General features: G+C 42.8%; 1 protein-coding gene across 1 annotated transcript in view; it reads left to right on the forward strand.

The window, feature by feature from the left end:
* The first annotated feature begins 8,390 nt into the window (after window positions 1–8,390).
* MOK (MOK protein kinase) overlaps window positions 8,391–15,180 on the forward strand; it is a 60,637-nt gene continuing 53,847 nt past the window's right edge. Inside the window, exon 1 of the mRNA XM_055304362.1 lies at window positions 8,391–8,549. Coding sequence (XP_055160337.1) covers window positions 8,543–8,549 — 7 coding nt within the window. The 5' untranslated portion in view covers window positions 8,391–8,542. The remainder of the gene's footprint in view (window positions 8,550–15,180) is intronic.

Here is a 15,180-nt window from a genome sequence, read left to right on the forward strand (position 1 = left end):
TCAAGAGTTTGAGCCCCATGTTGAGGGGTGGGGTAGGTTGTACTTAAAATAGTAAATGGGAATCATATGGACAAATGAACTAATTGCAAAATCGCATTTTAAAACCAGTCAGATCAAGTAATTTCTCTGTTCAAACCCTCGCTCCCTTCTCCGGCCCAGCCCTGATGTTTGCCAGATGTAGCAAATAACTTTGTATATGTCCCGTGCGGTATTTGAAACAAAACCAGTATTAGTCTACCTGAAGTTCACCTTTAACTGGGCATCCTGTACCTACCTGGCAACCCAACACCCAAAGCGACACCTATTTGAAAGATACACACCCCAACCTGCTCCTTTCCCCCCTGCCTCCCTCCTGGACCTTGCTCATCACCCCATGCTCCTGCCTTGGGGCTCCTGCACTTTTTCTGCTCCCTCTTCCTGGACCCGCTTCCCCCTGGCACTGCCAAGGCGCCCTCCCTCAGGTCCTTATGTCTTTGCCTACGTGTCACATATTCGGGGAGGCTTCCCTGACCACCCCCCACACTCAGAATCCTTGCTTTTCCTGCTGTCTCGTCCAGAGCTTGCTTATTTCGTCACTGCAGGAGGGCAGCAACCTGTATTTTGCATCCGCAGCACCTGCAAGTGACTGGCACATAGGAGATGTGAGCCAGGTTCGTCGAGCCTCTGGACAGATCAGCCCTCAGAGGTCTAGCCCTGGCACAAACAGGCCGACTTGCAGGCTGGCTTCCTGAGAGGGCGGCCCGGATCACCTGGCAGGTGGGCAGGTGGGCCCAGGCCGCCCAGAGGCCCGCCCGCGGAGGGCGAACGCAGTGACCTGGCGCAGACGGTAGGGGGCAGCCGAGCCCCACGCTGCGCACCTGGCGCCGGGGCTCGCGGACCCCCGTGGGGCACTAACTCCTGCAGCTGCTCCCGCCAGTTCTCGCCCCATCTCACAGTGTCCTCATTTTCATTCTCCGAGTTAGGAAAATGCAAACCCGTACGTGATCCGCACTACATGGTGCAGAGTTACTGTTCGGGTTTTTACATGTCTGGGGAGAGGGGCCCTTTTGTGCAGGCAGCTACCTTGCATTTTCAATGGACCCTTGGCCTTAACCTACTTGCAAAATCTGTCCTTCTGTTTAAACATTGGGAGCTTCAGTATGATAATGAAGGTATGCTGTGTTCATTCCCCACGGCTGCCTTCAACCACAAACTGGGGGACCTCAGAGAAATGTATTCTCTCAGTTTTGCAAGCCAGAAGTCCAAGACCAAGGTGTCCTCAGGGTGGGCTCGCTGCCAGCTTCTGGTGGTCTGCCCACAGTCTTTGGTGTTCCTGGGCTCCTGGAAGCCGCTCTTGTGGCCTCCATCATCGTGTTCATGGGTGCCAAGTTCTCAGAACAGTGCCTGGCACAAAATAGGTGTCCGATACATATTTGTTGAGTTGGTGTTAAATTCAATTCAGGAAAATGTTCTTCCACTCTGGCAACATTTCCCAGGAAGAATGCTTCCGAGGGAGATTTGATAATCTCCGCTTTTTCTGGAACACCATTCTTCAGAGGTCAAAACTTTGGGGTTGAATCTCTGATTTTTTTTTTCTCTCTCTTCTTTGGTCCAGGCCTATGCCTATTGTCTATTTCCGGAACAATTTCCTTGAACTATCTTCCAACCTTCTCTTTATATTTTGTGTTTTGACTTGGAACCCTGAGGCACACAGACAAGGAAAGAGCAAAACACTTTGAATGTTGAAACTGAATTCTTGCCAATTGATTTGTGGGGGGGGGGGAGGAAAGAAATGGGAGGGGTGGAGCAGAAATGAAATGCTTCATTGTACAGTATGTGCTATGTCAAAGCTGTTAGACAACATGAAAGAAAAATAGACAAATAGAAGGATTTTTCAGATGTTGCTTCTGATTTGCTACAACAAATAAGTGGGTTCTAGAAACTTTTAAAAAGTGTCCTTCCGACGTTGCGTAGGTGGTTCAGGTCATTAAGTGTTGGACTCTTGATTTTTGGTTTAGATCACGACTTCAAGGTCATGAGATTGAGCCCCGTGTGGAGCCCTGTGATAGATTCAGCAGTCAACGAAGAGTCGGCTTGAGATTCTCTCTCCCTCTGCTCCTCCTTCCATTTATGCTATCTCTCCCTAAAGTAAAATCTTTTTTTTTTTTAGATTTTATTTATTAATTCATGAGAGACACACAGAGAGAGGCAGAGACATAGGCAGAGGGACAAGCAGGCTTCCTGTGGGGGGCCTGATGTGGGACTTGATCCCAGGACCTAGTCTGAGGGCCCTGCCTCCTGAGTCGAAGGCAGATGCTCAACCACTGAGCCACCCAGTTGCCCCCAAGTAAAATCTTTATTAAAAAGAAAATTTGCTCTTCCTGGGGCACCTGGCTGATTCAGTGGGTGAAGCATGTGACTCTTGATCTCAGGATTGTGAGTTTGAAATCCATGTTGAATGTGGGGATTACTCAAAAATACACTCATTTTTAAAAAGATATTTGTTTATTTATTTATTTATTTATTTATTTATTTATTTATTTATTTATTTATTTGACAGAGAGAAAGAGAGAATGAGCAGGGGAAGTGGCAGGCAGAGGGAGAGGGAGAAGCAGGGTCCCTGCTGAGCAGGGAGCCTGATGTGGGGCTTGATCCCATGACCCCAGGATCATGACCCAAGCTGTAGGCAGACACTTATATGAGCCACCCAGGTGCCCTCAAAAATAGAATCTTAAAACAAATTAATGTTAAAAAGTGTCTCCCTTAAAGCATGTACATTGATTGCAAAGCTTTTACAAAGGTCTCTTTTAGATGTAAGAGAGCCTCAGAAGCACAGGGAGTTGGATGTTGCAGACTTGGGTCTGAGCCCAGGATGGTCACTAGCGAGACCCTCTCTGGGTCTCCAACAACAGGCCACCTGGCTTCTACAACCTGTCAGTTGGCCTGTTTAATTCTTCCCTATCAAGGGTTAAAGTTTGTCCTGGATGCTCAATAATCATTGAGAATCAGGCCTGCCCTTCTCAGGAAGGAGTAACAGCAGGTGACAGTTGAGGAGGCCTCTTGATTTGTCGTCAACAACATTTATTGAGCATCTGGGCAAAAATCAAGCAGTTTTGTTTAGTGCGTCACAGACATCTAATTTAATCTGCACTACCATCCTTTGGAGAGGATATTTTTATCCCCATTTTACAGAAGTGAGGAGATTGGTCCTGTGGTTTGGCTGGGGTCACCTGGTGTGATTCTATCACTTTAACAGCTGAATTTTAATTCTTTCTATCCTCCTCTTAAGAAACGTTTCCTTAAACTTTATATCTGTTGTTATGAATGCCTTTTTCTGAGAGATGTGCTCTCTTAGTCTGAAATTTACCTATTTTTGCATCCACGTTACACATTACACTGTGATCTCATTTATAGTGCTTGGTTAGCTACTTTTATTTATTCATGTTAATTTAAATGGCTAATGCTTTTCTTGGTCCTCTTTATCTCACAGCTTTGCTAGCTCAGTTTCCTCTGAGATATGTTTATTCTAAAATGAATTTGTTAAAAAAATAATAAAAATAAAATGAATTTGTTTTCTATTACCTTTAGGTTGATTTGGATGTGCGTGCCCACCTTACCAGTGTTACCACATTTGAAATTTCTGTCATCTTTAATTTTTCTTTCTAACTTCTGCCTATTTCCTGGTTGGAACACTTATTAAGATGCTCAACAGAAGTAAACATATCTGCTAAACATGCCTTGTGGCTAAATCTCTTGACATTGGAAAATAGGGAAAAGTTATGCTAGGATTCAGGAGGAACTGTCTGAGGAACAGTTTTAGAATGAACCAAAAAGCTCAAGTGGTAGGTATTCAAGCAATTTCAAGAGTGGAGCTCTCACGTGTTGGATGGTTCCATTTCACAAGCATCTTTTTTTAAAAAAAAAGATTTATTTCTTTATCTTAGAGAGCAGGGCAGGTGGGCACACTCCGAGCTAAGCATAGAGCCCGACATGGGGCTCAGTCTCATGACCCTGAGATCATGACCTGAGCTGAAACCAAGAGTCTGTCGCTTAACTCACCCAGGTGCCCCTCACAAGCGTCTCTTGAGCACGGCCTCTAGCCTGGCTGCTGTCACTGTGTCCTGGACAGGCAAAGGGCTCACAGCCTATTGTTTCTTGTCTGTCAATTCTTCTTGTCCTTTAGGGCATGAGTGGTCCAGGGGAGCAGGTGACCAGACCAAACAGCCACAATCCGAGAAAGCTGACGTGCCTGTGTGATGTTTGAGAGTGTTTCTGTAGGGAGACACAGTTCCATAAATTGCTTTTTCTTTCTGAAGTAGCATTTCCTAGTCTGTTTAGAATTAAATAATGAGAAATTATCTAGGCCAGTGGTTCTCAAAAATATGCTCACTGGTGCAGCAGCAGGATCACGTTGGATTCTGTGAGAGGTGCAAATTATCAAGCCCCATCCCAGAATTACAGAAACAGCTACTTTCGGGTGGGGCATGGCAATTGAGGTTCAACAGATCACAATCACCTGCAGGCAGGTGATTTTGTGCTGCTAAAGCTTCAGAACCAAGGCTCTAAGCCAAATCTTTCAATTCCCCTTTTTGTAAACTTCCTGCTGAGGTCCCCCATTTGTATCCTTTGATCTTCCATTCTGGAAGCTCTTTTCCTCCCTCTCTCCCAGGGCCTTGGGGTACCAGATGCACACTGCATGTCAGGAGGATGGGCTGGACCACCTGGTGAGGGCTGAAGTCCAGCAGTCCCTGCTTGCCTACATAAAGCCCAGAGGCTACGTGTACCCACGGTAGGCAACGCACTCCTCTGCAGAATTGCGATCAGCCTGGTCTTTACAGTTTCACTCCTGAAGGCCACAGTAAACTTGACCAAAGTAAAATGAGCAGAAAATCCCTCAGTCCATGAAAGTCCAAAACAATGGGGGTGGAGCTCACCTGCCAAATGCAGGTACTCACTGACTATCCAGGAATGCCCTCTGCCTGCAGGGGAGATAAAAGACAGGCTGGCAGCCCAAGGAGCTTAGAACCTAAGGGACACGTGAAAGAGACAGCGAGAGAAAGATAAATGTGACGAAGTCCCCAAATAAAGGGAAAGACCACAAGGAGAGAAGAAGGGAGAGATCAAATCCCAGGGGTCTGTAGAGATTAGATATGGCTCTAAGAGATTAGATATGGCTCTAAGAGATTAGATATGGCTCAACAAAGATAGCACCATCAACAATAATAATACCAGCAATGTGGGACTTTTTCAATTTATTTTAAGATAAAATTCACATATTATTCTTAACCATTTAATATGTGCCATTCGGTAATTATTGGTAGACTTACAAAGTTGTGCAACCACTGCTGTAATCTAATTCCAGAACATTGTCATCACCATAAAAAGAAACCCTGTCCTCAGGATTTCTCACTCCTCCTTCTCCCCACCCCCACTCCATTAGCTCCTCGCAACCACTAATCCACTTTGTGTCTTTATGGATTTGCCCATTCTGGACATTTCCAATAAATGGAATCATACTGTACACATGTGGCTTTTAGTGTCTGGCTTCTTTCACTTAACACCATGTTTCTGAGACTGCTTAATGGGTACAGGGTTCCCTTCTGGAGTAACAGAACTATTTTGGAACAAAATAGAGATCATGGTTGCAGAACACTGTGAATGCACTGTCACTTTTTTTTATGTCATTCTTTAAAAGGGTTGATTCTATGTTAAATGATCTGGACTCAATTTTTAAAAAAGAAGTAAAAAATTTCAAAGTAGAAACTCTTGACTCGGAAGCTCCAGTTTAAGAATTTCTCCTTTGGGTACACATGAATATACAGGAAATAATGTATGTACAGGGTTGATCACTGCAGCAGTGTTTGAAAGATCAGACTATTAGAAACAACCAGACGTCTATCAGTAGGGAAACAATTAAATAGGGGATGGTGCAACCAGGAAACAGAATAGCCACCAAATATGTACTATAATGTAATATAACATAATACATCATATTATATCTTTTAAAATATTTACCCTTCAATCATTTATTTATTTACTTTGAAGATCTTATTTATTTATTCATGAGAGACACAGAGAGAGAGAGAGAGAGGCAGAGACACAGGCAGAGGGAGAAGCAGGCTCCATGCAGGAGCCTGATGTGGGACTCGATTCCGGGACTCCAGGATCACACCCTGGGCCGAAGGCAGGGGCTAAACCGCTGAGCCACCCCAGGATCCCCATCATCATATTATATCTTATATATCATTATATATTAAATATAACAGTGAAAACATTAAAATATCCATTTTATACAAAATTTAAATAATACATTTATTAAAATTATAATTTACAGTAACTAAAATAAATACATGTTAAATATATTAAAAACATTATTTGAGGAAGAAAAAATAACTTTCTAAACCAAAATGACTTTGGGCATAAAGACGTAAGAGGAAGATGGGATGGGCACACGGTTGGGCCTAAAGATTTCAGGTGGAGGGAGACTGTATATAGGGTAAGAAATGAGGATTTATCCTGTAAATGACAGGCAGCCATGGAGACTTGGTCACCCTGGGGCTGGAAGGAGGAGGCTGGGAGCAGCAAGAAGCAGGGTAGGTAGAAAAAGGAGTGTGCAGGAAGCTGAGGTGTCTTGAGGAGACAGGGAGGAAGGAAGTGTTGAGGGTAGAGTGCACCTGGGCAGGCATTTTTGTTTCCTGCCAAGATGAGATCCAGAGGGTAGGGGACATGTGAGAGAGGCTGACAGCATTGGGAGTGTTCGTCTCATTTCCAGGGGCTCCGAGATGAGAAAGCTTCCAGTTTTCCAGAGGAGAAGAACATGTCCTCAAGGAAGGACAAGTGAGAACGATTGAGAAGCATAAAGAAATTAAAAATTGCACATTGTTATGTTTTGATCTTTTCCTGAATCTTATTAGATATCCTGTGTCCATGCAAGTGTGGGGGGAAGGGAATTCTTATATGGATCTCTCTGTGTGTTGGCACAGAGTTTTTGGAAAATGATTTCACATAGGTCCACATTTAAATTGTAGATGTCTTCTATCAATTCTAGCAGAAACACTTTGTACGCAAAGATATGCACAAGGATATTTTCTGAAGTATTGTTGGTAATAGTAAACACAGGAAACATTAATAGGGAAATGGTTTAAAAAAAAAACGAGTATATCCAAACTGCAGAATATTGTGCAGCAGTTAGAAAACTTAGGGTAGCGCTCCATGTGCTAATATTAAAAGATGACTATGACTTGTTAGGTGAAAAAAAAAGCAAATAATAGAATACCTATGATTTTCAATTATAGGGAAAGTCTGCAAATTCATGCACAGAAATTCTGAAAAGATGCCACTCAACTGTGGCCAGTGGTTAATTCTGGGGAGGATGGGGATTGAGAAGAATGGAAGTGCTTCAAAGGAATTATTTAAAATTTTACTTGATTAATGTACTTTGATTTTTTTTTTTTTTTACAATGGATCTATTTTGCTTCTTGAACTTCAAAAATTACTTGGGAAACATAGGGAGAGTTGACCTTACGGAGTAGTTGTGGGGATGAAAAAAGCAAATGCATGACGGTGAGCTTCATAGAACGCTACACCGATACAGAGTTGTTGCTTGTAGTGCATAGTGGGCTCCTTGAAGGCTGGCACTCTTGGCTTATCACTCCACCTGCACAGATTCACATACTTGTTCCTTCAATTTTTCACTGGAGTAGAAGTTTCAAGAAGTCAGGGCCTTGTCCGCACTACTCACCTTTATTTTCCCCAAACCCGCGACAGTGCCTGAGGTCAATACATGTTTGTTAAATTAAAAGCAAAAACTGGGACGCCCGGGTGGCTCAGCGGATGAGCACCTGCCCCGTGGGTCTCAGGACCGAGTCCCACGTCAGGCTCCCTGCTTGGAGCCTGCTTCTCCCTCTGCCTACGTCTCTGCCTCTCTGTCTCTGTGTCCTTTATGAATAAATAAATAAAATCTTAAAAAAAAAAAGACAAATTACAAAATCAACCTCTGGATACCAGACTAGTTAGAAGCCACTGCAGGATGAGATTGCAAATAACAGGTACCCGCTAGTTAGAAGATGCTCAACTGCAGGATGAGACTGCAAAGAACAGGTACCCGCTGACAGTCATTTAGTGCGTCCCCAGCGCAGCTAAAGCGGGACTATCGTTCTAGCATTAGGTCTCAAGTGGCTAAATTCTCAGGCAGGATGGGAATAGCGATCCCAGAGGTCGCCGCCTACACTTTTCGAAGGCCGGGAATCGCTCGCTCGCGTAGAGCGGCTGGGGAGGTTGCTTAGCAACCGGGCTACGGAGGCGGGCCGCACTGCGCACGCGTACACGTAGGCCCGGCGGATGCGGACGCGGCGTGCTGCGCACGCGCGGGCGGCCGCTCCGGGGCGCGACGGTTGCTAGGGCGACAGGGATACAACATGGCGGCCGGATCCTAACGCTTCCTGTCCGGGGTTAGGGACCCTGCCTTAGAGGAGTGGAAGTCAGGGTCAGGGGGTCGTCCTTTCTGCCCCTTTCTTCTCGGTCCAGTTTCGGCGAGGGCTTGTCGTCGGCTTCCGCCTCCAGGATGAAGAGTGAGCGAGGCCGGGGGGGGGGGGCTGGAGGGGCCGAGGCGGCCGCTGGGCGATTCCGGGGCCGCGGCGGGTAGGGACCCCGCGCCTCCCTGGGCGGTCGCAGCCGCTGGCGCCCCCCGGGCTCGGGGCGGGCGGGGCGGGCGGGCGGAGGCGGCGGGGGCGGCGGGGGCTCAGCGACCCCCCCAGGCCCCGCCCCCCCATATTTCAGGGCAAGGTTATGTTTGGAGTCTGGGGGGTCTTTTTGTTTTAAAATGCTGGTTTTTGAGGCTCAGATTCTTGAACATTGGGCAGGTTGCTGTGTGCCTTCCTGCCTTTTCGTGACATCGGTTTAGGGAACATTTGGGAGGAGAGCCGGGCTATTTTTTGTTTGTTTTGTTTTTAATTAATTAATTAATTAATTATTTTTATTTTTTTGGATCAAGCAGTAGTGTTTTTAGGGCTTTCTAGTAGGGATTTTGAGACAACCTTTTGGTGAAATGAGTGTTAATTGTGAAGTTGGGAAAGGAGATGGTCGTCCCGGAAAATGTGACGGGTAAAAAAATTTTCCTGTGCTTGGGTTTGTGGATTATGGGCCCTTCAAATGCAACCAACTAGAGTGGGCCTTTTTTTTTTTCCCTCCCCCTGTGAAAAGATTAATTTCGATTAGATACAGTTACAGGGTACAATTTGCATTGTACCCTAAAGTTAATTGGTAATTGATTATGGCATGTTGTGGAAGAAAGATATGTAAAAAAAAAAGAATTAATTCATCTCATTTGCCCTTTGCAAGACATTCTTATTTAATTTTTTCTTTAAAGATTGTATTTATTTATTCATGAGAGAGACACACACAGAGGCAGAGACACAGGCAGAGGGAGAAGCAGGCTCCATGCAGGGAGCCCGATGCCCACTCGATCCTGGGTCTCCAGGATCACACCCTTGGCTGAAGGCAGACGCTCAACCACTGAGCCACCCAGGCACCTCAAAATACAATATTTTAAATATAAATAAAAATAAAAGGGGGGATAGATGTACATTTATGTATTTTTTCATATATAGAGATAGATACACATTTATAAATACAGATCTATAGAGACATAAAAGAAACTAAAAGAGCAGTTGCCTCTAGGAAAGGAGCAGGGTCTAAGAGGCAAAGGTGAATAAAGGGAATGACCAAATGATCAGACCTAACTTCAACAAAACTGAGACACCCTGACATCAGGCTCTCTAGATGGGACACACTGACAGGCACATAACATCACCTCCGACGTATTTCTTGATAAAAAGATTTAATCTAAAACTTATCATGAGAAAACAGACAAATCCAAATTGAAGGACATTCTGCAAAACATAAGGCCTGAATTCTTTAAAAAGTCAAAGGCACAGAAGGCAGGAGACTGCCAAATTAAAGGAGGCCAAAGAGATATGACAACAAAATGCCCTTTGTGGTTTTTGATTGGATCCTGGGAAAAATAAAAACACCTATAATGGATGTTACTGGGGTAACTGGAAAAATCTGAAATATAGGCTGCATTCTGAATAACAGCACTATGCCAACACATTACCTGTATTGTGATTATGTAGGAGAACGTCCTTTTTCGTAACAGATATTTGCTGAATTATTAGTGGTGTAAGATACTGATGTCTACCACCAACTCTCAAAAGATTGAGTGAAAATACTGTACATAATTTAGAGAGCGCAAGTGAGCAAGCACACAAAAGGCAAAATGGTGCCTCTAAGTGAAAGGTTTATAAATATTCAATGAATTCTTGCAACTTTCATGTAGATTCAAAAAATTTCAAAATACAGTGTTGAAAAAAGGAACACAGTGAAAAAATGTGTACATAAGTTCACACTATAAAAGCGTAAAGCCTTTTGTAGGCCTTGTATTTCTAATTACAGCTTTGGGTGCATTAATGGAAAAGATAATCATGTAAACAATATCTACCAAAAGAAAATAAGAATGTCAGGGGCGCTTGGGTGGCTCAGTGGTTGAGCGTCTGCCTTTGGCTCAGGTCGGGAATGCTAGGTTATCATGTTGGGCTTTATCTTCTAGTTTTCTACATGTATTTTCTATTTTGTTTTCTAGACAATGCCTAAGTGTTTAGGAATGTATTGATCATTGATCGCCTTCTCCTTTTTGTTTTGCATTGTTGGCGGTGTAGGGAGGAGGGAGAAAAACAGTGAGTGACGTTGTTAGGAGCATGGGCTTTAGAACCAGGCAGACATGGCAGTCTCTCCTGCAGGTTACTGACCTTTCTTAAACGGATTTTCTTCATTGTTCTAACAAATCACCACAATTTAGTGGCTTAAAATAACAACATCTTCATCTCTCTCATAGTCCTGTGTGTGGCCTGGGCTCAACTAGGCGGGTCTCACTTGGAGTCTCTCATATACTCGTAGTCCTCTCAAAAGTTTCTCACTCACACGCCTGGCGAGTGATGCTGGCTGTCCCCTGGGACCGGAGCTTGGACTGTCAGCCAGAACACTACATCTCCACATGGCTTGACCTTCCTCACAGGGTGGCATTTGGGTTCTGAGGATCAGCATTCCAGGGGTGTGAGGTAGAAGCAGCATCACCTTCTCTGATATAGCATCAGAAATGTCATAGTGTCTCTTTCACCTTCCCCAGATTTGAGGGTAGAGAACGTAGATCCCACCTCTTGATGGAGTGGCAAAGACACACGCTAAGATGACTGTGTGGGATGGGATATCTAGAAGCTGCTGTCTTTAGAAAATAAAATCTTCCACACTCAGTTAAGCAGCCATAAGAGGGTTCCTGGGTGGCTCAGTTGGTTAAGCATCCAAGTCTTGATTTTGGCTCAAGTCATGATCTCAGAATTGTGAGATCCAGCCCGACACCAGACTCTGAGCTGTGCATTGTGGAGGCTGCTCAAGATTCTCTCTCTCCCTCTGCCCCTCCCTCTCAAAAAATAAACAGGCATAATAATACCTATTTTATAGGATTGTTTCAAATATTAAATGAGATCAACTATGTAAAGCTCATAGCATAGCATCTGGTAAGTGGTAAATTATAAATGAATTATTATTTGCTATCCCAGTGGATAGAAGGCAGGGGTGTAAAAGGGGAAAGAATGACTGTCAGATCCTTGTTTTGAAAAAATTTACCCTTATCTAACCTAGTGGGAGTGCCAGCATTTTACTTTGTGAACTTTTTAATGGATTATTCAAAACATACCTATAAAAAGAGAAAAAATCCTGCACATTCTGAAGGCATCACAGTTTCCTATTATATCACAGGGAATTTTTATTTTATTTTTTATTTTTTGGGGGGAATTTTTAAAATTATCTGTTGTCATTGCAGAGATTTAAGCTTTGTGTCTCTCATAAATGTATTTTTATAGAATTAAAATTGCAAGGTACCTCAGATCATCTTAATTCTCTCTCCCTGGTGCTCATCTCATCTTCTGTTTTTATAAATAGATGCATCAACTAGCAACTTTTTCTCTTTAAAACAAAGTCAGTAAAAGTAATACTGGCTTTGTAATAAATTGAAACAGTGAAAGGTTTTAAGTTAGTCTCAGGACTCTCCCCTACTCCACAGTCAATCCTGGTTAACATTTTCTTGGATGTGGGGCATTTGGGGGGCTCAGTCAGTTAAGCATCTGACTCCTTTTCGGCTAGGGTCATGATCTCAGGGTCATGGGATTGAGCCCCATATCAGGCTCTGTGTCCAGTGGGGAGTCTGCTGCTGGAGATTCTCTCTCTCCTTCTGCCTCCCCGCCCTCCCCCCCACCTGCTTGCACACTCTCACTCTCTCTCAAATAAAATCTTAAAAAAATAAGATATATTTTCTTAGATGTATTCCCATGAATTTTCTGTGCACATTCTGTGTGTACATGTGTGTATGTACATGTACGTAGGTGTGTGTATATATATATGTCTATAAATATACACATGAATATGTATTTGTCCCTTAAACAGATACCCAGAACTAAATGGAATTCTATTAAATATGTCATACTGTAACTTGCTAGGATGATTCTTCAATGAATATGTTTGAACACATTTCTTAAGTAATTCTTCACATTTATCAGTGGCTTATATTCCTAGCAGTGGACGTCATCAAAGAGAATAAGTTAAATGAAAAAATTTTATGAGTTCATGAATAATTTTATGTCCTTTTGTTTTTTCATGATGTTTGGTAATTCAAGTCACAAATTTCTTCACTATTCCAAGTAATTAATTGGGTACAGCCCTCTTCATTGAAGGTTCCTGACCTTATTTTAGTAATTTGGTTTGAATTACTTAATCTCTTAAAGAGAGTGGAAATTAGAAACTGAATCCTCTTCCTTCCAACTCTAGTTGAGAATTGTACTCCGTAATTAATCTCTGCCAATTCTTTTCATCCCTCCACTGGTGAAGCCCCCATAGCTGTTGCCTATCACCTGCCTTGATTAAGATTTAGAAGCATTACTTAAACACATATATTTGGATTTGAGCATTACAAGTGTCCCTTTTCACAAAAAGTGAATTTGACCTCCATTTTTATGCATTAAGTAAGGTTTAAATTCCACTTACACAAGACTTGATTTAATAAAAATGAATAGAATCTTAATGCAGACAGTCTCATTTACCTTCTTTCTATCCTTTCATACAGCTATCTTATTAAACTCCTCTCTGTCCTTGAGTCTGGGTGGTTTGGGGGGTGGGTTTGGTGATTGTTTATTTTGAATATATTCCCTGTAATGTGGGGTAGGATTTTTTTTTTACTAGTACAGCTCTGTACCCTTCATAGCTTTGTGTTATGCTTTGTGTACTTGTTAGTGTTCTTCATGCAACTTAAAAGGCTTGTGGAAACCTACCAGATTCTGTTGGAGAGAATGGGAAAAACCTTTTCCTAGGTGTTTTGTCCTAAGGGTGTTCCTCTTTCTCTCCCTTGCCTTTCATTCTTGTTTTATACTTGAAAGAGTCATAGGGTAAATAAGAGACCCTTTATTCACCATGGCCATTTCCAGAGCCACGGGTTCCATTTGTCACTTGCTCTTTGTGTTGTCTGGAGCCACCCAGGGATGTTGGCTCACAGTCAGTGTTTGTACTTTTTTTTAAGATTTTAATTTATTTATTCATTAGCAACACACACAGAGAGAGGCAGAGACACAGGCAGAGGGAGAAGCAGGCTCCCTGCAGGGAGCCCAATGCGGGACTCGATCCCGGGTTCCCAGGATCACACCCTGGGCTGCAGGCGGCGCTAAACCGCTGTGCCCCCGGGGCTGCCCTGTACTTTTTTTTTTTTTTTTAAGATATTATTTATTTATTCATGAGAGATGCAGAGAGAGAGAGAGAGAGAGAGAGAGAGGCAAAGACATAGGCAGACTCTTCTGGGAGCCCAGTGCAGGACTCAATCCCAGGACTCTAGGATCACACCCTGAGTGAAAGGCAGGCGCTCAACCACTGAGCCACCCAGGAATCCCTGGAGTTTGTGCTTAAACTACTTTAAAGTGTACAGTTGACTGGTTTTGTTTTGTTTTTGTTTTTAAAGTAAGTCTGTTTATTTTTTTATTTATTTTTATTTATTTATTTATTTTTAGTAAGTCTGTTTAACTTGTCTGTGGTGAAATACAATTGAGATTTGTTGTGTAAAATTTCCCTTCTTCCCTTCTCAAATTGAATTCCTCAGTCCACAGCCCAACTTTCGGTAACTGACTTTCATCCTTCCCATGAACTTTGTCTCCCTTTAAACTGCTATTATAGTATCAAGACAGTTCATTTTGAGCCCATTTTGAGCCATTTCTGTTGGTTACCCAATAAGTTTACTGATTTCTTAAAGTTCTTGAGAATGCTTATAGCCAGACACACTTAAAGTAATATACATTTATTGTGAACACTGAAAAATATAGACAAGAATAATGAGAATTCAAATCATCACTGGTCCCATCCAGACATAGATACTTTAAAATATTTTGGATATTTTGGAGCTTTGGGGTGGTTAAGTGTCCACCTCTTGAATCTGATCAGGTTGTGATTCTGAAGGTGATGAGATCGAGCCTTGCATCAGGCTCCATTTTAGGAGACTGCTTGAGATTCTCTCTCTCCCTCTGCCCCTCACTCCCCTGCCCTGTGTACTTCTTCTCTCTCTCTTAATAAATATTTTTTTAAAAGATTTTATTTGTTTATTCATGAGAGACACAGAAAGAGGCAGAGACATAGGCAGAGGGAGAAGCAGGCTCCATAGAGTCAACCTGACATGGGACTCGATCCTGGAACCCCAAGATCACACCCCGAGCCAAAGGCAGATGCCCTACCACTGAGCCACCCAGGTGTCCCTTAATAAATCTTTAAAAAATATTTTATGGGAGTGCCTGGGTAGAAACTGAAACTCTTGGTTTCAGCTTAGGTCACGATCTCAGGGTCTTGGGATTGAACTCCATGTCCGGCTTTGTACTCAGCGCAGTCTGCTTAAGTTCTGCTTCCCTCTCCCTCTGTACCTCCCACTCACTCTCTCTCTCACTCTCTTGTCTCTAAATTAATAAGTAAATCTTTAAAAACAATTTTTTACGTATTTATATCCATTCTTGATGTATATGTATTTGTATGATTGTTACCATCTTTTTTCACTTAATATTAAATTATGGCTGAATATTTTCTTATATCATTAAATAGTATTTGAAAAAATTGTTTTTAATGGCT

This window comes from Nyctereutes procyonoides, unplaced genomic scaffold, assembly GCF_905146905.1.
Source record: "Nyctereutes procyonoides isolate TBG_1078 unplaced genomic scaffold, NYPRO_anot_genome, whole genome shotgun sequence".
NCBI lineage: Eukaryota > Metazoa > Chordata > Mammalia > Carnivora > Canidae > Nyctereutes > Nyctereutes procyonoides.